Below are 27,082 nucleotides of genomic sequence, written 5' to 3' on the forward strand. Positions count from 1 at the left end.
CTCGATCCACGTTACCCTCCTGTGTCCATGCCACCATCTATTACCTTTAGTAAAGTTGTGGCGAGCGGAGCGAGACACCGAGTCCGAAGCCTGGCGAGCGGACAATGGTGCTTTTCTGAAAGTGGATAACGTAACTGACATAAGCTGTGGCCGCAAAGATGAGGGAGTGCACAAATAACTAAAAAATGGCCACCACGGCCATTACCGAGTGAATTTTGCAGGCACACTAGCTATGTCCCCAGGAACAAGGAGCGGGTGCCATGTTCCTGAAGACCTGTACATGCACAGTAGACTCTAGCACAGTGGATCTCAACCTCGGTCTTCAGGACCATCCAACAGTGCACGTCTTCCAGGTCTCCACACAGAATCACAGGTGAAATAATTAGTTCCAAAGTGGATAAATCCTTCACCAAGTATATGCGCTAAACAAAAAATAATAAGACTCCCCTGTACATAGGCCCGTCTCCGGGTTGCTTCTCGGGGAAGTTCAGTAATGGCAATATGGAAGACAAGAAACAGAGAAAGGGCTTCGCCCTCGTGTGATACTGTTTAACAAGGTGTATATAAAACGATAGACTGAGTTAAAACAATTATAATGTAGATATAAGTGTGGATGGTCGGGGAGTTCCCCCTCTCTATAAACTCACACTTTTGGGTATATATACAAGCTTATCACCATCACATCAGGTTAAATCCTTTTGCTCTATATGGATATTCAAGTATTAACGGGGATTCCCCCTTTCCATATACTCACTGTTAGGTGGTATAAATACAGCGTGTCACAGGGTCTCTCTCCTGGATATTAGATCCCAAGGAAAATTTCCACAGGTGAGCGAAAAAAATGTTCTTTATTTATAACAAATCAGATAAAATAAGCAGGCTGTTCCACCATTCCTGGGCTGACTGGCTTCTCAGGGGTCCAGATGGTATCGATCACGGGGCCCCGTAAGGAAAGGTCCCTCTGAGTGCTGTCAGATTACCGGAATGGGTCCAGCCAGTGCTTCCTTAAGTCACTCCCAACGCGTTTCGATCTCACATGGAGATCTTTTTCAAGGTGCCAGTGACTTCAACAAACAGGGTTTAAATACCCCTCCAATAATTAACATTCCCGACATCTGTGGGAAAAAGGTCCTCCCATGTATATCTTTAGCGGTTTACTATCAGTCTTCTAATACGAACAAGTCCTATGCAGGTTCCCGGGTACAGGGTTTATCACCGGAAGTGACGCGTCACGCTCGTGACGCGGCCTATTCCCGGAAGTGACGCGCCGGTGCTGGAGTCTCTATGTCCGGCTAATATGAAGGTGAAGAGTCTCTGTTCCGCCGTGTCGGAAATGACGCGGTCGCGGGTCCTCTTGTATTTACTTCCTCCCGGACTAGCGGCCATCTTTGTCCTCCCGGCTGGGGTTTTCTATATATAGCGGCCATCTTGCTCCTCCTGCTGGATTGTATTGGATCTTTACATGTACGGCGGCCATCTTGCTCCTCCTGGATGGTTTAAGCATCATCTGTCTATATGTGGCGGCCATCTTGCTCCTCCTTGTATGTAATTTAAAGTGTTTGTATATACGGCGGCCCTCTTGCTTCTTCTGATTGGCTGGCGGCCGTAAATATAAATCCTAGAGAAATGGAAAGAATAACTAAATAGCAGCAACGATCTAAAAATTTAAAAGTGGTAAAAATTCATAGGAATAAAGAAATATATAGCAGCATCAAAGTATATATAGCAGCATCCGAGTATCTGAAAAGTGCATAAGTAAAGGTGCCCATACACTAGTAAGATTTATCTTCAGATCTGGCTGGCTGGAACAAAAACATGGTTATGGATGAGTGACAGTTGGTCAGTTTTCCAGCATTTCAAAGCAAATGGTCAACTGTCATTTGCTCTCACCCATAACCATGTTTTTGTTCCAACCAGACAGATCTGAAGATAAATCTGCGTGTGTATGGGCACCTTAAGGGGACAATTAAAATCCATCAATATGTACAATCATAAAATCAGAGGGTGAGAAAAGGTGCATATAAACAGGCAGGAACTGTGAATTAAGATTGGTTTTGCAGGAACTATTTTACAGGAACCATTTAATCTCAAATTCCTGGTTCAATCCTTTTGGTTCCAAGGTGTGTAATTTAAAAATCAGTTCCATTTCTTTCTTGGCCAGTCTTTTCTGTATATTTTTGTCCCTTTCTGTAGCTTGAATAAGTTTGATGCCCCAGAATCCCACGATCTGGTTAGTAGAACAGGTACTTGTTTCCTATCTGGGCGCCCGCTAAGTTAATTGCGCACCATGCTATTCTCCGTATAAAAATCGGATCGCATCGGATACCACAAATACACATACACGATATTGAACGATGCGATGCGATCCGATTCGATTTCCCATAGGAAACAATGTTAAATGGATCAATTTACCCAAATCAGCATAGGGAAGAATGGTAAATGGGCCAGAAACCCCCAAAAAAACCACAGAGCAGTGGAATGTCCCCCCAAAACTAGTTGACGCCACCCCGCCATCAACGTGAACCCGAAGCGTGGCGAGCGCAGCGAGCCCGCGAGGGGTGGCGGTACGCGTCCTCCGACCTTTTCATGCCCTACTATCCACTAGGGCGTGGAGTGGGAATAGAATAGTCTGGCGAGCGCAGCGAGCCACCGAGCCCGAAGCGTGGCGAGCGCAGCGGATACCTTCACAGGTAAACGCGTCCCTTCGCAGGCTTCCCAGGTGTCCGCGTCGCCATGGACACCTGGGAAGCTCGCGAAGGGACGCGTTTACCTGTGAAGGTATCCGCATCCCCTCGCGGGGCTCGCCACGCTTCGGGCTCGCTGCGCTCGCCACACTATTCTATTCTCACTCCACGCCCTAGTGGATAGTAGGGCATGAAAAGGTCGGAGGACGCGTACCGCCGCCCCTCGCGGGCTCGCTGCGCTCGTCACGCTTCGGGTTCACGTTGATGGCGGGGTGGCGTCAACTACTTTTGGGGGGACATTTCAATGTTCAGGGGTGTTTTTGGCCCATTTACTATTGTTCCTATGATAATTTGGCTAAATTGAGCCATTTCACATTGTTTCCTATGGGAAATCGAATCGCATCGCATCGTATACCATCGTACATCATCGAGTACCGAATCCGATGCAATGCGATCCGATTTCATTACGGTGCCGTACGTAGAAAACCTGGGTGCCCAGATAGGAAACAAGTACCGTAGAACATTTATGGTGTTTTTTAAAATGCGCTGCTAGAGGATGGGTCTCCGCCCCTTTTTTGATGTTCCTAAAGTGTTCAGCAATTCGGGTTTTGAGGGGTCTCGTGGTTCCCCTAATGTACCATTTTTCGTTTGAACATTTTATGGCGTAAACGACATTACGACATTAGCGGTGTTGCAGGTCATGAAGTCGGTAATTTTGACTTTTTCTTCATTAATCTCTATTTTTTCAGAAATAGAGATTAATGAAGAAAAAGTCAAAATCAGCGTCTATTCTCGTATGAAAATGAGGTTACGGCTAATTAGCATAACCGGTGCCCTAATTTGCATATGCCCCACCCCCTTTTTGGACACTCGCGCGGCGAAGTCCCTATTTCTTCAGCACGGAAGTTGGGAGGTATGCACACGTCCTCTCCTCTCTTAAAATGCTCCTTCTGAGCCTCATACCTTCTTTTTATTTGATACCGAAAAACACTTTATTTTCTTCTGACATTGATATAGGAAGACAAATATAAAATAAAAAATCAGAACTTGTGTAGTTTCACGGTGCCATCTAACGCTACGCTGTCAGCATAGCCCAACAGCAGCCTAGAGTAGTTAGCATAGTGTCCCAGCAGCAGCCCTGCGTAGTCAGCGTAGTGTTCCCATCAGGCAGCGTAGTCACCATACTGTCCCCGCGAGCTGCAGCTCTGTCCCCAGCATCCCTGGCAAGCCTAGTGAGCACCTCCCACACAGAGCCGGTAACTGCCAGATCCCCTGCACTGGCAGACGCCGATGGAGAGGCGATCATGTGGGCGCCGGAGGAGAGGCGCTCCATCTGCCTGAGACGCACGAGCGTCTCATACGCAAGTGCATCTCAGTAATTCGTGCGGCAGGGTAGAGCCCGTGTCCGCTTCAGGGAGATGGTCAGGGTTAGGGGTTCAATCATGTGTGCATCTTGTGCACAAAGGGGGGTGCGGGTGCAAGTGCGTCTCATGCACAATAAAGGAAGCATTTGCGAGTGCTCCATGTTACATACTGGCAAATGCCTCCATTTTAAACCCCCACTATCCACGTCAGCCCAAAACGTGGCAAGCGCACACGGTACGCTTCCTCCCGATCTGTTCATACCCCCACTATCCACGTCAGCACAAAGCATGGTGAGCGCAGCGGTAAGTGTCCTCCTGACCTGTTCATACCCCCACTATCCATGTCGGCGTGGAGTTGATTTTTTAAAGTGTGGCGAGCGCAGTGAGCCACCATGCCCCAAGCGTGGCAAGCGCACGCTTAAAACGAGCCATAAGCATGGCGAGTGCAGCCGAATATACGTCAAGTAATCCGCGTCTTCTCACGGGGATCGCTGCGCTTACCACGCTTTGCGTTCACCACTCTTTATAAATTCAACTCCACGCCGACGTGGATAGTGGGAATATGAACAGGTTGGGAGGATGCGTACAGCATCCCCTCACGGGGTTCAATGCGCTTGCCGCGTTTCGGGCTGACGCGGATAGTGGGGGTGTTTCAGGAACACATTCACACCTGTCATGTCAGGCAGGTTAAAAATGGTTAATGGTTCCCACACAATGTAATAAGCGCTGACAGAACGCTGACTGACTACGCTAACTGCGTAAGCTCTGGTTGGACGCAAATGTACACACAGATGCAGACACAAGCTGACTATGCCAGCTGCGGGAACACAACGCTGATGCTGACAGGGACACTGACTAAGCTGGCCGCGGGAACACAGCGCTGATGCCGACTACGTAAGTGGTGCCGTGAAAATATACAAGTACCAAAAATCCATTTATATCAAGAAAGTTGCATATTTTAGGGATGGCCAGTCACCATCAATGGTTATCCATCATCTTTGACTGAATGGCTGGAAGACCAATCAAAATGTGGGGGCGGGGCTTCCGGGTGTCGGAGGTGGAGCTATGCTTCGTGTCCCAGCACCTTGAAGAAAAAAAAAATAAACATCGTTCCTACTATGCCATGGATGTAGGGAAACCATCTGGTTCTCCCCCATCAATGGAAAAAGTATTCAACATCGGCCATAAACCATCGATGATTTTGAATCATCGAGGGTCGATGGCCATCCCTACCATACTTTCCTACTCTCCTAGATGTTAAAGAGATTCTGAACCCTCAGGGTAGCTCTCCTGGGTGCAAATGGTCATGTTTACCAGAGTCCCCTTGTGAACACCCACTTCCAGCTTGATTAGTTGAATAACATCATCATGGCCCAACCACTGTATTACAAGGCAGAATTGTAAAGAATAACATGATCTCGCCATGCCACTTGGCTGCTCTCTCCAGGGGCAGGATGCATCATTGCTTGGAGAGGTATAAATCTGAGAAAGATAAATGACCATCCAACCAACGGGTGTGGTACAGGGGTCCGACAGTCATTAGCCCGACGTCGGGATCCCGACTGGCCGGACCCAGACAGCATGGTGAGCGCAACTAAGACCCTTGCGGGCTTGCTGCGCTCGCCACGCTGCAGGCACGGTGGCTCACTATGCGATGCACCTATTCTATGCTCCCTCTATGGGGGTCATGGACCCCCACGAGGGAAAATAGCCGACAGCCGTCGGGAGCCCAGCTGTCAGTGTTTTGACAGTCGGGGTCCCGACGTTGGGTAAATGCCTGTCGGGATCCCGACTGTCAGGACCCCCTCTGGCACTCCCCACCAACCAGCTCCTAACTGCATGCATGTAGTCACATGGGTCTTCAAACTGTGGTCCTCCAGATGTTGTGAAACTACAAATCCCAGCATGCCTTGCCACAGATTTAACACTCCCTTATAGCAAAACTGTGGCAAGGCATGCTGGGATTTGTAGTTTCACAACATCTGGAGGGCCACAGTTTTATTATACATTAAACAAAGAATATGCAAATCAATAAAAAGACACACTGACATACACCACAAGACATAAAAACTATGTTCACTTCCTGGGGAGTGATGTTAGACCCTCTGTATATGGGCGCTGATCAGCAGGGACTTCTATATGAAATCCAAAACCTGAGAGAATCCGACAGTGGGATGATGACGTTTTGCATAGATCTGGGATCCAAGTCTGGCGGAAAAACCCAGGCTGGACTTGGGTCTGTTAGGAAGGTGGTGTACAAGCCCTCTGTTGCGGACCCCTAGCTGTCCTGGTTGCCTTCTGCGGGCTAAGACGTCACCAATAACAGCCACGTTCGAAGGGGTAGATTAATTCCACCCCAACCCCGGTGCCACCTGGTCTTATGGTTTACAAGGCTGCTACAGGAGGCAAGGTACCACAAGAGTAACTGACTGTAGTACACGTACCTTCAATACCCAGAAATAAATGCAACAATGCAGGAAGATGATATCGGTAAATACAAATATATGTAACTACACAAGATGGTTCGGGTTAAACAACAATAAATGCAAGAATGCAAGAAGATGATACTGGCGAATACAAATACTAAATGTAACAATACACAAGGTGGTAACGTAAGGAATAATACCAAGAGAAATGCAACAATGCAAAAGATGACACAAGAAAGAATAATAAAGACAAAAACAGATATCTCCAGAACAGGAGATAACGCAGCAGACTGGCAGGCAGGCTGGGAAGAGGAACCAGGAACACGTTAGACTGAGGCTTTACAATAGCAGGCACACAAGACGCCATGGGAGCAGAGCAGCTGGGTTTTATTTCAAAACTCCCCGCCAGCTGGTGATGTCACCCACTGCTGCAGCCACTGTTCCCGGCTTTCAATCATGCCGACGCTTCCCCCGAACCAACATGGCCACCACCAGACGCCGTTCCCGGGCCTCCCGAAGCAGAAGGATCTAGAGAGCCCAGGGACACCATAGGTAGGCGACCAAGGCGCCTAACAGGATCACGGCTTGGATCAGGAATTCCGGGGCGACCCGCTCACCCCTAATATCTCTGTATATTATATATATATATATATATATATAGTAGAATGGATAGAGAGCGCCAGAGGTTTCCACCACCTTAAGTGCAGTATATTAGATATATCAGATAAACAAATGATCAAAACGTTTTTTAAAAAGTTGACATATTTTATTAAAACGTTTATAAAAAAACGTGTGGTGTCTCAGTTCTTTTGAAGACGGTAACAACCCAACGCGTTTCGTCTTTAGAAAGACTTCATCAGGGTTTTTTTAAGATAGACACAAAAAGAATATATGGAGATGACTCAAATATTTTCAAATCATATGATGGAACTCAATTATATGATAGAGGTCACAATCTTTAGTTGCTGTTACAACTGAATTGGAAGTTTTACAGATCCATATGGGATAAGACGGTTGTTAGTCCCATATTCTTCTAGGTGTAATACTGCACATATATCTAAAGCTTAAAATGTTCATAGATATACTGTAACATTGTATGTAGGGCAGATTTGGCATCTCGTCCCTCCCCTATCATTCTTTGGGGTTGATCCTATTAACCCCGAAGGGTGCGAGTTGCCGTTAGGGTGCCGTTTTAATGCTGAAAATGGCACCTGAATTAAGCCTAACTCGCATACGCTGAAAATTGCTTGCACCGCCATGGGGGTTTTCAGCGTTGCGTGCGAACCAGAATAAGGTCCATAATACAAGGTAGTTTGTAATTGTCACAGAATAATTTCCCACTGACAATCACTCACAGCGGTAGCAGGGTTAAAGTTCTGTGACACTCCTAGTGATACTGGCCATGCAATCTTGGGTGAGTTACAGTCTACAGGCTAAACGTCATAAAGCCCTGGCTGTATTATACTAATTACCTGATAGAGATGTATATAGCCTATGTAGTGTTAGCCAGGATCACTAAGTATATTTATTTATTAATTATTTATTAACAGTTTCTTATATAGCGCATACATATTACGCAGCGCTTTACAGAGAATATTTGAACATTCACATCATTGAAAGATATGACCAGGTGAGTGTGACCGCTGTACAGGGCTCTTATAGAGACATAATAGATGGTTGTATTATACTAATTACCTGATAGTGATATATATAGCCTAGGTAGTGTGAGCCAGGATCACTGAGTGTATAGAGAGATATTACCAGGGGCCTGATTCAGGTTGGCTCGCAAACCCACACCATGGGCTGGAGGAGTGAATTCAGACCTGAGCAGTCACAATGTGCACTGCAGGTGGGGCAGATGTAACATGTGCAGAGAGAGTCACATATGGGTGGGGATGTTCAACCTGAAATCTAAATTGCAGTGCAAGAATAAAGCAGCCAGTATTTACCCTGCACAGAAACAAAATAACTCACACAAATGTAACTCTCTCTGCACATGTTACATCTGCCCCACCTGCAGTGCACATGGTTTGGTTCAAAGAAGGTGTTTGCTTTTGAGAGAACACTTTTAACGGAACCAAGGGGGCGATTCAGACCTGACTGCTCACTCCTCCAGCCCATGGTGTGGGTTTGCGCATGTGAAAACCCTGGGAGTGAACACTTTCACTGAGTTTCACACTCACCGGTGCGTTCACAATGGGAAGGGACGGGCATGGGACGGACGCAGGGGACCGCTCAACGTTTTATGGGTGTGCCAACAAAAACGGAGGGTGCGCCCTTGGAAACCCTGGTGTACCCCTACGAATGCAGGAATGCCCTTGCATCCTGGGGGGGGGGGGGGCTGATGTCACATGGTGTCAGTGCCCGCCCGCAATTCGGCGGATAGCAGGTATCTGAAAAGTAAGCATAGACTGACTTTTTTAGACCAAAGGGTATAAAATTCATTAGATGGTGAACAATTAGTCTTATATAGTAGTTTAGTGGTTTCCAACCCTGGTCCTCAAGTACCCCCAATAGTGCACGTTTTCCAGGTCACCCAGCAGGTGCACTCATTATTCAGACACATTTTAAAAGATCCACAGGTGGAGCTAATTATGTCACCTGTGATTCTGTGTGGAGACCTGGAAAACATGCACTGTTGGGGGTACATGAGGACCAGGGTTGGGAACCACTGTAGTAGATTATGAAGGAAACCACAGAGCCAACAATCTTTAAACAGAGCTAAGCTCTATATTCTCATTCAGCCCCACCTGGAAATAAGGTCCCCATTGCAAATACCCAGTGTGCTTCACGTTTGCATAATAAGTTGTATCTATCACCTTCCCTCTCCAAAGTATTAATTATTCCTATGCTCTGTATTTTAAGGGTGTCCAGATTACCTATGGTACACTGTGTTACATATTGTGGTACACTATGGCCCTTATTCTGATCGGTGCGGCCCGATCAGAATATGCGGCCGCAACCGTGCAGGCGAATCCCCGCCTTCCATACGGATCGCCACCTGCCGTCCGTACGCGGATATGTGGCGATCCGCATGAAATTGGACGGGGATACGCCTCCTCCGTCTTGGGAGCTGCCCCTGCATTCGATGGTCGCCGAACATCGAATGCAGGGCCGCACGCTCCACCAGGTCCCGCAACACAAGACCACACGGACACTTGTCCGTGTGAAATCATGTATGGGGGCGGGCAGCTGACATCCGGCGATGTCAGATGCCCGCCCCGTACCCACGCGTCACGGCCTCATTACCATGCATACGCCCCGCGTTTGCATGGGAACGCCCATGAAACGGGGGGCGTATGCATAGGGTAATGAGGCTAAGTAGCCCCTCACGCCCCTCTACGCCCCCTGTGCGGCGTATAAAGAATCCGTGCGGCGAAATCGCCTGCACATGCGCAGAGTGACCTCTGCACATGCGCAGACGATCAACATCGGCGGTCCGTCCGCATGCGGGAATATCCGCACCGATCAGAATAAGGCCCTATGTGACTAGTCCTTTCCTTACATTTCTTCTATGCTCTAAAAATCTCACCATTAATGTTCTGGTGGTTCTGCCTACATATTGGCTCTTAGGTATAATATTTAACCAGGGCTTGTAGTGACAACTCTTATCATTTAAATAGTTATTGCAATCCATTTTTGTATGTTGAAATGAGGGCAATATCGAGGAAATTAAAATGGTGGATACGATGGGGCCCCGCAAATGTTCCCTCTGGTAGCCGTCAGTTCACCCAGACTAGAAAAACTGCTCCTAAAAAAGTCACTCCCAACGCGTTTCGGCCTCTAATGTCAAAGACCTCACATTAGAGGTCGAAATGCGTTGGAGGTGACTTTTTTAGGAGCAGTTTTTCTAGTCTGGGTGAACTGACGGCTACCAGAGGGACCATTTATGGGGCCCCATCGTATCCACCATCTGGACCCCTGGAGTGTCAGCTAACTTGAGATTGGACAATAATGCTCATGTTTTTTACAAGTATTTAATAAAGGATCCACATATATTTTATTTTTGACGGAGTCCTGGCTTCACTCTTCAGAAAAGACCATTTGATGTGCTTCTTCCAAGAAGAAAGAGAGTGAGTAACCTGAAAGGGGGAATCCCCGACGCTATCTATACATCCTTAGAGTATAAGAGAGTCGTCTGATGTTACTGTGATAAGCTAATTTGATCTCATAACAGTGTGAGTGTTGTGAAAGGGGGAACCCCCCAACCATATTACACATCACATAGAAGGGATTGAATATTTATTCAAATAGATAAGCATTCCATAAAATCACAGTATTACACGAGGGCGGAGCTCTCTGTTTTTTTCTTGTCTTACATATGGGATTACCAGATCCGGAACAGACGGGGATCCAGACTTAAGCCCATAAACAGGGGAGTTATACCTTTTTTTATCTTTAGCGCTATTTTTTGGTGGAGGGCATCTTTACCTTTTTCGATTGTTTCCCAGTGGAGGTGTGGTGTCTCCTCCAAGCCCTTACCAATACCTGCTGCTTAACTGCGCAACAGGAACCCCACCTATTGTCCCGTTCTACACAGCCAGAAGGCCTCACAGCCTAGCATATAGTGACTTAATAGCAGTACAGGTCCTAGTGATTTCTAGATGATTATACGCTGTTGTCATGGCTGTCTATATATATATTGTGGCAGAGACAGCATCTCCCCACATGAGAGTAATGTAGAGGATCCAGACTGGTTTTGGAAGCAGTAGCAGAATCCCAGGTGTGTAATCAGCAGCACCTGGGAGTTCCTGATATAAGGGTGTCCAGGGCAGAGTCACCTTGCTCTTGATGGTGGAATAGCTACCCAAGTGATATGCCGGGGGTGTTTTATTGTAGGGACCATTGGGTCTGCTATGCTGAGAGTGCATATATTCTACTGCCTGTAACACCTGATTGCAGATGGATTTAACCTGCTATGCTGCGATCTGCTGTTCAAAATAAACAACAAAGCCTCCATCAGAGTCTCCGAATTGATCCTTGTCACAATGGCCCTTATTCAGATCTGATCGGAGAACAAAATTGTTCTCAAAATGGGCAAAACCATGTGTACTGCAGGTGGGGTAGATGTAACATGTGCAGAGAGAGTTAGATTTGGGTGAGTTATTTTGTTTCTGTGCAGGGTAAATACTGGCTGCTTTATTTTTACACTGCCAGTTAGATTTCAGTTTCAACACACCCCACCCAAATCCAACTCTCTCTGCACGTTACATCTGCCCCACCTGCAGTGCAAATGGTTTTGCCCATTTTGAGAACAAATTTGTTCTCTGATCAGATCTGAATAAGGGCCAATGTGTGTACATATATACAAGTATATATTGAGAATGTTTTTGATGTAACATTCTTAGTATGAATATACACTTAATGATGGCTACATATACTGTATATATATATATATATATATATATATATATATATATATATATATATAAGATTGCTGATTTGATTATTTTTCACACCTGCTATAAAGAGAAAAGTTTATTCAGTCACACATGGCTACAAATGAACATTGATTGATCGATTGGTGAATTGATCTTTGAAATACCTGCACATGTGAGAGCTTCGGGATACCTTCTGATGAAACGCCCAGGATATGCATAAAGGATTCCTACTAATTAACTCTGAGTTCTTTGCCTGCTATACACCTTATTCACTCTGGGTGCCTATAACACTGAGCGGCCCTCCTCCAAGACTAATAGCCAAGTAGCATTTACAAGTATTTCTCCAGCTCACATCACCATTGTGCTGAGATATCCACGGCGGCACCAAGTGGGACATATTCACCAGCGGCTAAGATGGACTACCCTGCCGCAAGACGATATATCTGACACTTTTGCCTGATGGAGATTCTCTGTGTCCGAGCATTGGTTTACAATATTTAGTTCTTATATAGCGCAGCAGATTCTGTTGTGCTTTACAATTGTAGACAGTGATAAAGCAAACTGGGTAACAACAGACAGATGGAGTTAAGAGGGCCCTGCTGCAAGCTTACAATCTGTAAGGACATAGGAGGGAACCACAAGGACAGGCACCAGTAATAGCATAGCAGTCCCACCAAGTTGCAAGTCTATATAATACATAAGTGCCTCAGAGGGTTATGCGCGTGGTACTTAAATATGATAGGCTTGCCTGAAGAGTTTTCAGGGAACGCTTGAAAGTTTGGAGGCTAGTGGAGAGTTTTATTGGGTGTGGAAGGGCGCTCCATAGGGTGGGAGCAGCCCGATGAAAGTCCTGTTATAGTGAATGGGAGCTGGTGATCCATACACAAGAGAGACGCAGATCTTGTGCAGAGCGGAGTGGTTGAGATGGGAGAAGTTTTGTGATAAGTAAAGAGATATAAGCTGGTGCGGTATGGTTAATAGCTTTATATGTGAGTAGAAGTATTTTATATTGAATACGGTAAAATACAGGCAACCAATGGTGGGACTGGCAGAGCTTCTTGCTAGGAAGATCAGCCTAGCAGCAACATTTAAAATGGATTGCAGTGGTGAGAGTCTGTTCTTGGGAAGACCAGTTAGGAGACTATTGCAATAGCATGGATAAGACATTTGGTAGTGTCTTGTGTGAGATAGCGTCGTATTTTGGATATGTTTTTTAGATGCATGTAACATGATTTGGAGACATTGAATGTGGGGAACAAAGGACAGTTCAGAGTCAAGGATGACTTCTAAGCAATGAGCTTGTGGGGTAAGGTAGATACATTGACATTAAAAATAGCTGACTTTATCGAGTGGCGGAGTTAATATATATATGGTCTTTAGCCATTGATTGCTGAGCATTATTTGCACTTTCATCAAGCCCAAGTGCCGCACCACCAACTTGTATATTTACTCCTCTGTGAGGGCACCGGATGAAGATACCATTGCTTATTGGGAGTGCCGGACCCCATTACTATATCCAAGTGGGAGAAAGGACTGCAGTTGGCAATGAAATGCGTCAGTGCTCCTTTCACGCTCAGGACCCACTGTGGACCCCCAGCCCCTTGTGGATACTTTGGACCTTGCTTCAATTACATCATCCCCCCTGCTTCTTCAATTGGTGGACACCGCCCCTTGGACCCCTCCGGCAGCTCACTTTCCATCTGGCCACCTGTGTGAGAGGACGCAGGTCCTTGTGTGCGGATAGCCTTTACTTCCACCTTCAGCGGTTGCCCACAGCTCCGTACAACTAGTGAGGATTACCATTGCATGGGGATTGGAGCCTACCAAATTGATATTGGTACACAAGAACTGGTAAAGTGCACTTACCCTGTGACTCATTCCCACTTGGGCCAATACCTATACTCCCAATCATATCCCTGAGACGTGACAGTGTCCTATATTTTACATTTATTGTGATTTTTTATATTGTGTTTATATCGCTTGTCTATTTTATGTGGTTATTAGTAAAAATGTCATTTTATCAAACACTTGTGGTACTATATACTTTTTATGTGAATAGTGCTGCTCACATGCCCTTTGTGTCACCGCTCTTACACTCCCCACTGGCAACAAGCATTTCACTCCCCCATGGCAACGAGCATGTAATCCCCTATGCCATTCAGCATGGAGGCCCTGGCATCAAGCATAAAGGCCCAGGCATTGAACAAGAAACCACTAGTAATTAACATGTAGGTAGTAAGTGTCACATATGTGGCATAATATGTAATAGCCATTATGGTGTGTGGTACATGTAATGGGCATCAAGGTGTGTGACATAATGTGTAATGGGCATCATGGTGTTTGGCATAATGTGTAATGGGCATCATGGTGTGTGGCATAACGTGTAATGGGCATCAAAGTGTGTGGTGTAATTCGCATTACAGTGTGTGATGTAACGTGTAAGTAGCATTACAGTGTGCAAAATCAACAATAGAATTGAAGAAAGGTTAAAATAGAAACCATGATAAGGTGGGTCTGGAGGCAGGTCAATGGGTGGGCTACTGTCCCAGAATCCCTCTCAACACAAAGGTGGAAACCCTAGGCATTGTAAATCTATCTAGCATAGGATCTAGCAACTAGGATGGCCATTGACCATCGATGATCCAAAATCATTAATGGATGACCATCGATATGTAAAAATATCGATGGTCATCCATTGCATAGTTTTACACTATTGATGGCCAGTTGCACTTTTGCCATCGATGGCAAAGGCAACGATGGCCATGGAACAGGTGATCGCATACCTCCCAACATGACCCTCTTCAGGAGGGACAGAATGCTCTTTTCCTGGACTTCCCTCTTAATATATGATTGCCATCACCTGCTTCACACAGGTTAATTGATAAGAAAGGTGCTTCAACAAAGGGGATGGCAGTTATTAATTCAGAGGGAAGTCCAGAAACAGAGCATTTTGTCCCTCCTGGAGAGGGTCATTTTGGAAGGTATGGCATTAGCCGCGACTATACGTCTTAAACATGACCGCGACGTGTCTCCGTATGTAAACAGCGGGTAACCAATGTTGCCAACTCTGAAATTTAAAACAAGCAACTGATGACCAAAAAACACATACTTTTTATGCTGTGCAATGTGCGCATCTTAAAAAAAATAGAACAATCTTAAGGCCCCCATACACTAGGGCGACTTGTCCTAAGGACAAGTCAGCCCCGATTTCCCCTGAGCTTCCCGGGCAGCTCCCCGGGGGAGCTTGATAAGTTTTGGCACTTGATGTGCCATTTTTTACATGTGATAAATCAGATGCGATTTATCACATGTAAAAATCTGGGGGGGAGGCATCAGGAGCAGGCTGGCAGTGAGTACCTGTCCGGGGAGCGGCAGGAGCAGGGACTGGTCCGGGGAGCGGCACAAGGTGTAGCGGCAGGCAGGGAGCTGGGACCGCGGCGCAGATGCTGAGCAGGGACGGGGGGCGCGGCGGGAGAAAAGAAGGAAATCCTATTCAAAAGACTGAGCGGCCGCTGATTGGCTGGGAACTCAGTCCGGCCCGGTCTTTTGAATAGGATGGTTTCTATTCTCCCGCTGCTCTGCGGTCCCCACGGCGAGCGGGAGAATAGAAACCATCCTATTCAAAAGACCGGGCGGCCGCTGATTGCCTGAGTTCCCAGCCAATCAGCGGCCGCTCAGTCTTTTGAATAGGATTTCCTTCTATTCTCCCGCCGCGCCCCCGGTCTCTGCTCATCATCTGCGCCGTGGTCCCCGCTCCCTGCCTGCCGCTACACCTTGTGCCGCTCCCCGGACCAGTCCCTGCTCCTGCCGCTCCCCGGACAGGTACCCACTCTGGGAGTCAGGAGTCTGGGAGACAGGTACCCACAACCATCCGCTGCCTGCCGCTACACCTTGTGCCGCTCCCCGGACCAGTCCCTGCTCCTGCCGCTCCCCGGACAGGTACCCACTCCCAGCCTGCTCCTGATGCTCCCCCCCCCCAGACGGCTGCACATGATTAATCTTATGTGCAGACCGTCCGACATCTGGATCTGATCCGATGCGCACGGGACCGTGCATCAGATCAGATGTCATACTCTACGCAATTTGGCCAATTTCACCCGATTTCTCGGTCCAATCCTCCAGAATCGGGTGAAATCGGGGTCAAATCGCGTAGTGTATGGGGGGCCTTTACAAGCATCATTGTTAAAATCAGATTAGCCCTACTGAATACACACAAGCAGCAACATAGATAATGGGAGTCATTACCATTTCTATAAGGCTAGTTCTCACATTTGTTTGTCACTTATCTCTGTGCTGAATAACTGAGGGGTAGATTTATTAAGGGGTGATAAGGGGCATATGCGCTATCCCCATGCGCTAAAGCAGGGGATAGCGCTTCCCCTGATCTATGACACCCGCAGAGCGAGTGTCAAGCGTGCGGCGGTGTGGGGCAGGAGGCATAGCGCAGCTATGATATGACAGCGATGTCCCTGCTGCTGGCTCTGAGCTGCACTGGGGATCTCGCGTGAGTAGCGAGATCCCGGCCGGGGAGAAGCAGACAGCGCGTCAGTGTTAACTGATGCGCTGTCAGCTGGAGGGGACATCGCCGGAGGGGGGAGTTAGCGCTCCCCCGCTTCGGCGGGCAAGATCTTAGTAGATCTTGTCGCTCTCCCCTCAGTAGCGAGGCGAAGTGTTATAACGGCGCTTTTAGCACCACTATAATAAATCTACCCCTGAATTACAGAGAAAAACAACACCAAGACCAAAATAAAACAAGCCCAAAACAAGCTACTAAAAAATGATAAGCCCAAACACAAGCAACAAGCAACCATCCCAAAAAATAAGCAACTCACGAAAAAAACAAGCCCAATTCCGCTTGTTATAAGCTGACTTGGCAACTATGCGGGTAACGCTGGTTAAATGATAACTTATTATTATTGTAGCGATCAGCAGCGATAGGAAATGTTATTTAGCAAATGGTAAATATTCCTTAAAGACTGTAACTATTGGTCAGCGGAAACTATAATTCCCATCATGCTGCAGCGCCCCGCTGTATTCTGGGACTGGAAGTCCCGTGTGCCGGATGAAAAGACGTTGGCGATACGTGGCCGAACTACAACTCCCGGCATACACCAGGCCCGCCCTACCGTGACGTCTGCCGTGTCACCCTGTACGGTAAATAAGCCGAAGTTCAGAGCGATCAGCTGATTCACGGTGTCAGGAGTCGGCGGGGACCTGACCCGGGAGAAACGGGAACCCCCCACCCCCCCTTGCTACACAGCGCTCTCCGTGCTTCCTCCTACTCCCGGGAAACGCTTCCTGCTCAGGCTGGGACAGCCACGGCCGAGGAGCTGCGGTGTGATCCCTGAGTCACTGCCGGCTTGAGTGGTAAACAATAGGTGTCCGCAGGGTATTCCGGACACCAGCCGCCTCCGGACCCTCGTCTGCCCTGAGATTTAAGTAGAGCACCCAACCTTAATAAACCTGCCCCGGCCTCCTGCATCGGATCCTCTGCTGTCTCTCTGGGCCAACCCGGGATTGGGTCCTCTGTGTCTGGATCATTGATCCCACAAGATTCCCTTCTGCGTGTGTGTATATGGTTCAGTGATCCCGTGAGATTCCCCAGTGTGTTTCTGTACTGGTGTTCGGGTCAGTGATCCCTGTGGGTGTTTGACATGTTCATCCCATAAGATCCCAGTGTGTATGATTGGATGGTGATTACTTAAGATCCTTGTGTGTATATGTTTAGCTGTTGATCCCTGTGTGTGTCTGCATCAGTGATCCTGTGAGATCCCTCTGTTATTATCAGTGATCCCATAACATCCCTCTGTTTGTTCCCATGAGTGGCGCCATAAGATCCCTGTGGATTTAGCTTCTTCTCTACCAAATATCCTACATAATTTAGATTGATAGCATCACAATATCTCTCATATTGGGCAGTGTCCCATGGAGATCACTGAAGACGACTTTGTTTATTTTGAGCCCTAATTTAAAAATACTGTTCCTATACTTGGAGCGGCATTCCCTCGAAGGCGGTGTAGTAGACAATGACTTCTTAAAAAAAAAAAAAACATCTTTGACCCTTATTTGAAAAAGATCTATCTTGGCTGACGTCACCTTTGCTACCTGCATCTGCCTCCTGATCCTTTTCAGTATTGTAACATCCCGGCGATTCTAATTCTATTCCCAACTTGGCTTTAGCGGTCCTATTCATCTCTGCCAGATACTTTCTTCTTCTCCCTCAGCACGCAGAGTAATTATTTATATTGGAGAGATCAGTTCTGGAAGGCAGACATAGATGAGTATTTGTCTCCGTGTGTACATGAGACTTCAGCCAGTGACACATCTGCTTTCATAACAGCAGGAAATAGCATCTCAGGAAGCAATACTTCTGTTTACATGTCTTGGCAGGTATCTATGTACTTATTAATGTGCCAGTCGCTTCATTTTATTGTTTTTAATGTATCTTTCTATTGATCAAGCCCAATCTATACATTTTCTGTTCATTTGACCATCTCTCAAGTTTTTTTTGTAGAATTCACTGATGGTTTTGAGGGCAGACCTTTAATATTTTAAAGGCCTTTTACAATGAGGTGTATTTCAGATTGCAAGGCATACCCCAAGTCCAGTAGGTGATCTCTGATGATGTTTTAGGGAACTCCTGCGCAAGTCTTTTTAATGAGCAAACGGTAACAAGTGTCTGACAGCATATAGAGTGCTATAAATATATTTTGGGGGTTTTAAAATAGATTAAGAAATATATATAATTTTGTTATTTTGCAAAAAATTAATTAGGTCCTAAGTAAATATTACCTCTGTCCTTAAATAGTGATCTACGAGTAAATTGTGCTGTAGCCACAAAATGAGCAGCCAGGGGCCAGCAGCTGATAGAACGATGGCTGCTGGATTAATGTGCCAAGAGAATTTTGCGTGTTCCGGCAGTGATGAAGCGGTGTTTGAATGTGATGAGTGTAATACTGTACAGTGTCAGCGATGTGAGGAAGTTCTACACAAGCAAGAGAGACTTCAGAACCATGAGCGGATCCGGCTACAACCTGGTTATGTCCCTTATTGCTCCTCGTGTAAAGGAACAAGCGCCACGCACAATAATACAAATGGAACTAGACAGCGGGCAACTGTAAGGTGTCTCACCTGTAAAATAGACTTTTGTGCTGAATGTCAAAAGCGGATTCACTCAGGAGGGAGCAAGAAAAAACATCCATTGTCTTTTTACCAAATTACCAAGATCCCAGAGCCGCAGGATGAAGCAAAGGTGGACGAGGAGACCCAGAGAAAGAAGATGACTGAGAAAGTGGCCAGTTTTCTTCTGGTGGATAAAATGGAAGAGATTCAGGTAGGTCTAGATGGGATTTTGTCCATATTACATTTAATTGGTGCATTTAAAGCATAGCAGTTTATTTTTAAATGCTATTGGATTACAACCTCTCAACTGTCTCTGGTCAGCTAAGATGACCTAATTATATATTAGGGGGTATTGGGTTTGCAGTAGAGGTTATCCCCGCTGTGTTTAGCTACAGACTGCTAGTTTGAGCTTTCTTGGGTGATGAGAAGCTGGTTTAAGGATTTTCATCACCCTAGGCAAACTTCAACCTACTAACCACCCCCAACTCAAATTTTTAGCCCCTCAATTGAAGGTGTGGCGTGGCATCTTCGAAGGTCTACAGCCACCATTGACATTAATTACAACAAAATGTTTTCCTCGTAGACCTCTTCCTTTTGAATTGGGCAGACTCTGTGATGTCCCTCAGATTCTGGCCCCCTATGGTCCTACCCATGCACTCCTTTTTCATACCTTTTGCAATTCACATATAATGGTGGCGAGACAAGGAAATGAGTTTCTGTGCAGGAGCAGCTGTGTAGCAACCACCCAGAAGTGACCAATATCCTAGGTTCTAACTTTGTGTTCAGTCTTCTGTTTGCAAATAAAAGTGCTGGGATAGCCACTGGGGTTATATAATCATTAGTGTTCTGCAAGCAGATCTTCTACAATGGTTTCCTCTACCAAAAAGCATGGGAATGTAATGAAAAGCTGGAGAGGATAGACGAACAGGGGAAAGTAGGCCTATAGAAATTATTCTTAATTGTTATGCTATTTGTTTTTTTACAGATATTTACCATAAATCTAATATGCAATTACCATTTGTAGGAACCCTTTCTTGGAGATTTACCTCAGACATCATGTATGAAGTGGTCAGGTGGTAATGCTTCCATGCTCCCTGGCCTGGGGAAAACCATTTTACCAATGCAAGAGTATAATTAATTTTAAAGGAACACAGGGTAATGTTAACAGGCAAAATATATCTCTATATAATCCACCATATTGCCTTGGTTGTGTATAGGCTGAGCAGCCGACCTTACGCTAGCAAGCCCTGGATAGACATGACCATCTCCTCAGACTTCTAAAAGTCCTATTACAAGGATGTAATGGGGTCTGTTTATTATGTGGCTTTATGGGCATATTACAGCCTATGACACATCCAAAATTGCTAGTATTAAGTAACATATTAATAGATTTATAAAATGTATGGAGGATTCTAGCACCCTGCATCTTCTAAACCCATGCAGTTCCTCTTCCCTGCCTGGGGTGTCGCTCTCTGCTGTGGTGCTTCTGGCACAGGTCTAGTCTATTTCAGCACTGATATGCGGACCAGACCTGTGCTAGAAGCACCATAGCAGAGAGTGACACCACAGGCAGGGAAGAGGAACTGCACAGGTTTTGAAAGATGCAGGGAGTTAAAATGAACACTAGACAATTTGTTCCCCACAAGCAAATTCCAAGTGGTGTTGGTTCCGAATGTACTACTTCTACCTAATGGAAAAAGTTCTATAAAAAGATCCAAATGAATCCCTCAATTTCCAGTTCCAATTGCCTGGAGTGTGACCTTGGGTATCATGTCCCTCATTGGTAGCAATAGAGACATGCTCCGATACAATATGTCAGTGGTCACAAAAGTGCCGTTCAGGTGCAGTTGCAATATACTGATTTTCGTTAACTTGCGCAGGACCCATTGTGTCTGAACACAGGACACAGGCCGGCATCAGAGAGTCATTGATTGCCAGTCTTATGCAGTGCAACATGGTTGCATTTCAGCTCCCACTAACCCCCCCCAGGGGCTCTATACCTTTTTTTTAAATTACATTCTATAGAAAGAGTTTATAATAATTACAAAATAAATGTATATTATATAAATTGCGCTAGTGTTCATCCACATCTATCGATAGCTAGCCTGAAGGTATACTATGGCAAAAAAGGTTTTTAACAAGCTGTTTTCTGAATTTTAAGGTGGAGGATGAAGATGATTTCCTGAAGAAACTGGATTGCAAATCTGATGATTTGCTAAAAGTTGTCTCGATTTTTGGAAACACAGGCGACGGCAAATCGCACACCCTTAACCACACTTTCTTTTATGGACGTGAGGTTTTCAAAACCTCTCCTGCTCAGGAGTCTTGCACGGTTGGTGTATGGGCAGCGCTTGATCCCGTCCATAAAGTTGTAGTCATTGATACGGAAGGATTGCTTGGAGCCACTGTCAACCTGAGTCAGAGAACAAGGTTGTTGCTGAAAGTCTTGGCCATTTCAGATCTTGTTATCTATAGAACTCATGCCGACCGTTTGCACAATGACCTATTTAAGTTCCTTGGTGATGCCTCTGAAGCCTACTTGAAACATTTTACCAAGGAGCTGAAAGCCACTACGGCACGCTGCGGGTTAGATGTGCCGCTGTCCACGTTGGGGCCTGGTGTCATCATCTTTCATGAGACTGTACACACCAAGCTGCTGGGATCAGGTGAGTCATTATGCATTGGCCGCAATGTTAGATTATTTGATGACGTGCGACTCTACATTACACAAACACATTTCTTCAGGACCAGTTTTCATGCATACAGTAGGTGATGGCGCTGCTGTGTATAGTCAACCTGAAATTGGACCTCTTTGACCGTGCAGTTAAGCAGATAAGTGTTATTTATTTATCCAACCAAAATCATTGATTTTACATCTGAAATGTTAACGCACAAGATGAATGTAGGTAGTAAGGCTAAGCATATCATGTGGTGTTCTGGACAGGAAGCTGGTAATTAGCTGGGCCCTCTCCTAAACACCACACCCTCCTATCATGACCATCTTCACTTGCGGTCTCCTTTTCTCTGCTGTATCCAGCTGCTGAGTAATACTCTCCCTTCTCCTGTTTTCATACAGTAGCTCTTCTTGGTCTCAGCAGAGTCACTCTCCCTACCAAATCCTGCTCGTGCAATGTGCTTATCATTTTATTCCGCAAGACTCGCTTACGCCATGGCGTATTGAGGTTGGATATAGAAGGACACATCTGTAGCTGTACATATAACATTTTGTGGGTGTTGCATGTTGACATATCATACATCACGTCTTCACGCCCAAATTGGCATTGACCATATGGACATTAATCGTGGAGACACTGGAAATCATGTGACCACCACTTCTTGACCAGATTTGTGATGCTACAGCTTTCTGGTGACTGTTCCAACCCTTTCGGCTACACCTAATCCTTCCATTTGCTGCCTAAACCACATGCCATCATAATGGTCTATTTCAATTAGATATGTGGAGAACTAAAGAGATCACTCCGTGTTAAGGTCCCCATACACTAGTGCGAGTTGGCCCGACTTCACCCGATTCCGATAGATTGGGCTGACATATCGGGTCAGATCGCATGTGTTTGACATTCACTCCAACCCGGTGTGTGGTTCAGAGTCAGATGAATTGTATGTGCAGCCATCAGCGGCACATTGCAGGTGCTTTTTGGCACACGCAATGTATCTCATGCGACTTCCCTTGAACTTCCCCAGCAGCTCCCTGGGAGTCCTTATTACATGCTATTAAATTGTATGCGATTTATTGCATGTAAAAAATGGCACATCAGGTGCCAAGTCGGATGTTAGCCCTCCCAGGGGAGCTCAAGGAAAATGGGGGGCGTTTACTCTGGGCAAACCATTTTTTTTTTTTTTTTTTTTTGTTCCCTACCTTTTCTTGTCCATCTTGAGTTGCCAGTATGGAGGGTTATTGTGCCACACACGTGGGTGGCCAAATTGGCTCCAATGCAGCCTGTTTGTGCTCAGGCAACGATCTGTTAACGTCATGACTGTAGGTGCTAGTTACCCCCCCACCCTTGATTCAACCACATAAAGGAAAATCTATTTATAAAATATTATAGAAAATATATTGGCTATAATTGCTAGACATTACGGCAGACAGCTTAAGAAGGCGTACAGTATGTCAGTAATCAAACCACGTGATCAAATGAACTGGCCAAGCAATGCATGACTCGCTACATTTCTGGAGAGGGACACAGGCCTAATGATACACCTGATCAGGCGATGGACCTGACTTTCCTGAATGCTTCATTCCAGTGTGTCTGTGTCACTGACATATCTGCAATGCTGACAGTGTTGCTCTCCCAGTGTCACGTTTTGCAGTTGTGTTCAAACAAGTGACGGACAAGGAGCCTGTTTTCTGGCGCCTTCTACAGTTCATTTGAAGAAACTACAATCCACCATTTAATGACTTATTGACCTCAGTTTTGTTATTACCAATTAATTTTGCACATTGATGGGGCCACAGACTGACCTGAACTGCAAAGGTGACCGTCCGAACTGCATAAGCAGACAAAGCTCTTTCCTGCTTTGCCAAATTTGCTTGTTATCGCTTGTAGCACTTTAATACGTCTGCTGATACATTCGGATGGGGGAGAGATCTTTCTTTGGGTCAATATCAAATAATACAATATTCCTGTATTCGGCAGGTTTCTCATTTATTTATAATCCCAGGAATGTATGAAGGAGGGACCGTGGCAGCTGCAGCCCCCATAGATTTCTGTGGGGCTGCAAAATTGTGAAGGTGCCCACACAAGGGCCCTTATTCAGATCTGATCGCAGTACAAATTTGTTCTCAAATTGGGCAAAACCATGTGCACTGCAGGTGGGGCAGATGTAACATGTGCAGAGATAGTTAAATTCTGGTGGGATGTGTTGAAACTGAAATCTAAATTGCAGTGTAAAAATAATGTAGCCAGTATTTACCCTGCACAGAAATAAAATAACTCACCCAAATCTAACTCTCTCTGCACATGTTACATCAGCCCCACCTGCAGTGCACATGGTTTTGCCCATCTTGAGAACAAATTTGTACTGTGATCAGATCTGAATAAGGGCCAAGGTTCTGATTTAGACTTATTAGTTCAAATCACATCACATCTAGGCCCTCATTCTGGTTGGCTCAGAACGGGGTGATCAGGGCGGATAGCAGCGGGGAATGGGAACGCCCAGCGTCTTATGGGTGTCCCCTTAAAAACGCTGGGCATTAATATGGGGACATGGGTGTTTCAGGGGCCACAAATAAGTCAGTTTCCACAGACTTTTATTTGTCAAAGCAGGTGAAAGCATTCACTGACATGCAAGGGGATGTGTTTTCGTTACACATCCCCTCGCATGTTAAAGAGGGAAATCCTCAGGGGCGGGCACTTGGACGGGCAGCATCTCTGGTGCTTGATAACCTGAAATCCTCATAGCTTACTGAGCCAACTAGAATTGGCCCTCTAGTTCAAATTGCACTGTGTTTGTTTTGCCTTTGCGATGTGATGCGCGCTCCCGCATAGTCCATATCGCAAGGCAAAATAGTTGTGCAGGCAGGGATTTTTGTTATTAGATCGCATGTACCCTGTAATTGACAATTTATTGGTTCTAAAATCCAATCGTTGGCAAGTATGGCCATGCCCCCAAATGTATTTTCTGAGATGAGTCATGTCTGGTCTTGTGAAGGGTGTCCCCTTAAGTGTATCATGTTCATTGGCTTGGAGCAGTCTGCTAGCGCACATCTCTGTACTGTGTTACTTATGTTACAGTCATTCAGCAGAATCTCATCTGCTTACATATCTCTTACTGTGCCAAGTATTTATTTATATAGAATATATATATTCCAAACCTACAATGTAAACTCCTTCACATCAGGTTTATTTTGGTATTTCTAAATTGTTCATAGGGCCTCATTCAGATGTTTTAGCAATGCTGCAATTTTTGCAAATGGACAAAAACCAGGTGGGGCAGATGTAACATGCAGAGAGAGTTAGATTTGGGTGGGATGATCAAACGGAAATATAAATTGCAGTGTAAACATAGAGCTGCCAATATTTACCCTGCACAGAAACACAATAACTCCCCCAAATCTAACTCTACACATGTTACATCTGCCCCACCTGCAGTGCAGCATGGTTTTGTCCATCTGCAAAATTGGAGCCTTGCTACCAGTGTGAATCAGGCCCATAGACTCCAACATACCTCTGTCGTTGGTGGTCAAACTAAAGAGTTGCTTATACCCCTTTTACACCAAGGAATAACCCAGGTTGGACCCAGGTCAACGTTGGTGTAAAAGGGGTCAACCCAGGTCCAGTAACACTGGTCTCCTACCCAGGTCCTGACCAGGGTTGAACACTGGTTGGACCTGGGTCGTGGGCGGTGTAAATGGTCCCAACCCAGGTTGGGACATCCGGGTAGTGCTGAAAGGATACCAGAAGCACGGGACGCCTTTTCACAGTGCGCTGCAGTGGCAAATGACAGCAGCCAGGAAGGATACGGGCAGTGCACACAGAAATCCTAATTGGATGCAGTATCATTTATATTAGTATTTTTTTGGGGGGGGGGGGGGGACTGGGGGGAGCACATGTGAGATTCGGTCTGCTGCAGGGGAAGGGGGGCCATCGTATACGAAAAAATCGCATACGATTTTTCACTGAAAAGCATCCAAATGCATTGGAATTAGTATGGAAACATGTTCAATGGCCCCCAAATGGCATTTTTGAGGCTGTACCACCCCCACTATCAACGCGAACCCAAAGCGTGGCGAGTGCAGCGAGCCCGCGAGGGGCGGCGGTACGCGTCCTACGACCTTTTCATACCCCCACTATCCACGTCGGCGTGGAGTTGAGAATAGAAAGTGTGGCGAGGGGACGTGGATACCTTCACAGGTATCCGCGTCCCCTCACGGGCTTCACAGGTGTCCGCGTCCCCTCGCGGGGCTCGCTGCGCTCGCCACGCTACGGGCTCGGTGGCTCGCTGCGCTCGCCACACTTTCTATTATCAACTCCACGCCGACGTGGATAGTGGGGGTATGAAAAGGTCGTAGGACGCGTACCGCCGCCCCTCGCAGGCTCGCTGCACTCGCCACGCTTCGGATTCGCGTTGATAGTGGGGGTGGTACAGCCTCAAAAATGCCATTTGGGGGCCATTGAACATGTTTCATACTAATTCCAATGCATTTGGATGCTTCTCAGTGAAAAATCGTAAGCGATCGCATGCGATCAAATTGCATGTGATTTTGACAAAAACCTGCAAAAATCGCATCGCATGCCACTATATATGGCATGCGATGGGAGCCGTGATAATCCACAAGTACCCATTTTTCAATGCTAACTTGTCATGTCTTTTCATTTTCATTTTAAATCATTGAGGGAAGGTTGGATGGCAGTTTATCAGTCCTAAAATGGACATGTTTAATGTCATCCATAGGGAAAAGCAGTGCTGACCCAGGTTCAGTGTAAACGGCGCAGACCTGGGTCACAGTGCTGTGTAAATGGGGTATGAAGCTGGGTCCAACCCTGGAAACTCCTGCGTTCAAAGACCAGGGTCCGACCAGGGATTTTGGTGTAAAAGGGGTATTAGAAGATATTCCATTTCCATTAGTCTAACAAAGGGATTCTAATGCATCAGTAGATTAGTGATGGTTTTAGTGGTCCACAAAAGTCACACAGATGAGTGTTTGAAGGCATCTAATTCAAAGGAGGTCAGTTAATGTAGTTACTACAATTAGGTTTTAAAAGATGTAAGTCAATAAAACTATAAACCAGGCATGTCCAAAATGTGGCCCTCCAGCTGTTGTGAAACTACACATCCCAGCATGCCTTACAATAGTTTTAGCATTCCCTAATTGCAAAACTGTTGCAAAGCATGATGGGACTTCTAGTTTCACAACAGCTGGAGAGTCATAGTTTGCTCTAAACAAAGTTTTTTTTTTCTTGAGTAATCTATGATGGGGTTCCAGCCTGTATCTAAAGGCCCCCATACACTAGGCAATTTACCTGCAATTTGGTCTCTTTTCCTGCAATTGCAGCAATCAATCGCAGGAAAAGAGTCCAAATTGCAGGTGATTGACAGCAGGTACGATGCATGGTCCCATTTGCATTGCATCGGAGCCTACGTGG

At 46.0% G+C, this 27,082-nt stretch overlaps 1 protein-coding gene across 2 annotated transcripts in view; it reads left to right on the top strand.

The window, feature by feature from the left end:
• Positions 1–16,923: 16,923 nt before the first annotated feature.
• The window catches only part of ZFYVE1 (zinc finger FYVE-type containing 1), a 29,244-nt gene continuing 19,085 nt past the window's right edge, over positions 16,924–27,082 (top strand). Inside the window, exons 1-2 of one of the 2 annotated variants that reach the window (XM_083167171.1) lie at positions 16,924–19,188; positions 21,139–21,643. In XM_083167171.1, coding sequence (XP_083023297.1) covers positions 18,697–19,188; positions 21,139–21,643 — 997 coding nt within the window. In that variant the 5' untranslated portion in view covers positions 16,924–18,696. The remainder of the gene's footprint in view (positions 19,189–21,138; positions 21,644–27,082) is intronic. The other variant, XM_083167172.1, reaches the window with a different exon arrangement.

This window comes from Crinia signifera, chromosome 12 (assembly GCF_055691185.1).
Source record: "Crinia signifera chromosome 12, ASM5569118v1, whole genome shotgun sequence".
Lineage (NCBI taxonomy): Eukaryota > Metazoa > Chordata > Amphibia > Anura > Myobatrachidae > Crinia > Crinia signifera.